The sequence below is a fragment of the Pinus tabuliformis genome, chromosome 9 (genome assembly GCF_031772625.1).
Source record: "Pinus tabuliformis cultivar Carrire ecotype Pingquan chromosome 9, CPIR1, whole genome shotgun sequence".
Taxonomy (NCBI): domain Eukaryota; kingdom Viridiplantae; phylum Streptophyta; class Pinopsida; order Pinales; family Pinaceae; genus Pinus; species Pinus tabuliformis.
Genome location: NC_142307.1, coordinates 1,935,272,807 through 1,935,274,371, shown reverse-complemented (window position 1 = coordinate 1,935,274,371; position 1,565 = coordinate 1,935,272,807). Strand labels below are relative to the sequence as shown.

The 1,565-nt window shown below is 42.2% G+C and overlaps 1 protein-coding gene across 1 annotated transcript; it reads left to right on the top strand.

Moving 5' to 3' along the window:
• The first annotated feature begins 283 nt into the window (after positions 1–283).
• LOC149156705 (uncharacterized) lies at positions 284–1,063 on the top strand. Its single transcript, XM_089444842.1, has one exon. It carries the CDS (start codon positions 284–286, stop codon positions 1,061–1,063), a length of 780 nt encoding a protein of 259 aa, XP_089300968.1.
• The last annotated feature ends 502 nt before the right edge of the window (positions 1,064–1,565 follow it).

Below are 1,565 nucleotides of genomic sequence, written 5' to 3'. Positions count from 1 at the left end.
AGAATCTGGAGGAGATCCTATCACGGGCACAAAGGCAAAAATCTTTAGGTATTCAGACTGGCAGCCCCTGGGATGGAAGATTCATTACCAAAGATAACAAAAAACGTGGAAGGAAAACAGATCTCCAACGAACAATCAGAATAGGAGAAATGTTAGTGGAGTCAGGTAGGTACTCCAAGCTAACAAAGTACTATAACTCCCTTCATAATCCTTCCCAATGAAGTTAATATCATGGAATATCAGAGGGCTCAATGGCCCAAGGAAAGGTAGACTACTCAAAAACATGATTATGCAAGAAAAACCACAAATCCTCTTCTTGCAAGAAACCAAATGCAATTCAAGTGCTCTGGAAAGAATTGCAGCAAAAGTCTGGCCAGGAGGTCTCACAACTGTAGTGGATGCCGATGGGGCATCTGGAGGCCTTGCAGTGCTATGGGACACTCGCACTATTATGCTCAACAACATCCATGCAAATAAGAATTTCATCCAAGCAACTTTTCACATCATCGGGACAAATATACACGGGCTTTTAACCAATGTGTATTTCCCCCAGGAGGCTATGCATAAAGCAGAAATCCTAAACACCCTCTCAGCTATCAACACTGATAGACCGCATCCACTGTGGATTTCAGGGGGCGACTTCAACTTGATCACCAGGCTGGAAGAAAAAAGGGGAGGCAGAAACAGAGGAAGTCAGGAAGGGAAGCCCCTAAAAGATTTTATTCAGAACAACTGGCTTATTGACCTGCCTTTCAATAATGGACTTTTTACATGGAGCAACAAGAGAGCAGGGGTGCATCAGATTGCCTCCCGGCTGGATAGATTCTTACTTTCAGACAACGCTATTCATATTGGAGGAGACTTTGCTGCTTCCATCTTGCCATTCTCGGGATCTGATCACTGGCCAATCTCCCTTCAATGGACTCGTCCTGGTAATACGACCCGAATAACATTTCGTTTTGAGGCTTTCTGGTTGTCCCACCCGGAGTTCAACAACTTAATCAACTCAAAATGGACCAATTTCTCCCCTCCTTATGGCTCAAAGATGTCTCAATTTCAGTAGAAGCTCAAGCATCTCAAAGGCAAGATCAAACAATGGAATCATACTTCTTTTGGTAATATTTTCCAGGCTCAGAGCACCCTCGATCAAGATATGAAACATCTGCAGCAGAGGATTATCATTGAAGGCCGTTCCGATGACCTATCAGAACAGGAAAAAGTTCTTGAGGCGCAAATCTTAGAGAGGGCTAAACAGGAAGAAACGCTATGGAGGAAAAAATCAAGAATAAGATGGCTTAAGGATGGCGAATTAAAAAAAAAAAAAATCATAGTACCACCATCCAACGCAGAATGAATAACAACATAACTCACATTCAAAATGAGCAGGGGGCTAAGGTGGAAACACATGAAGAAATTGAAACCGAACTTCTAAACTATTTCAAGCAAGCGCATCAAGAGCCACATGTAGACAGATCGATAGCCATAGAAAAAATTACAAGAAATATTCCTAAAATTATTTCAGAGGAGCATAATCAACTTCTTCTCAGGCCTGTAGACTTACAGGA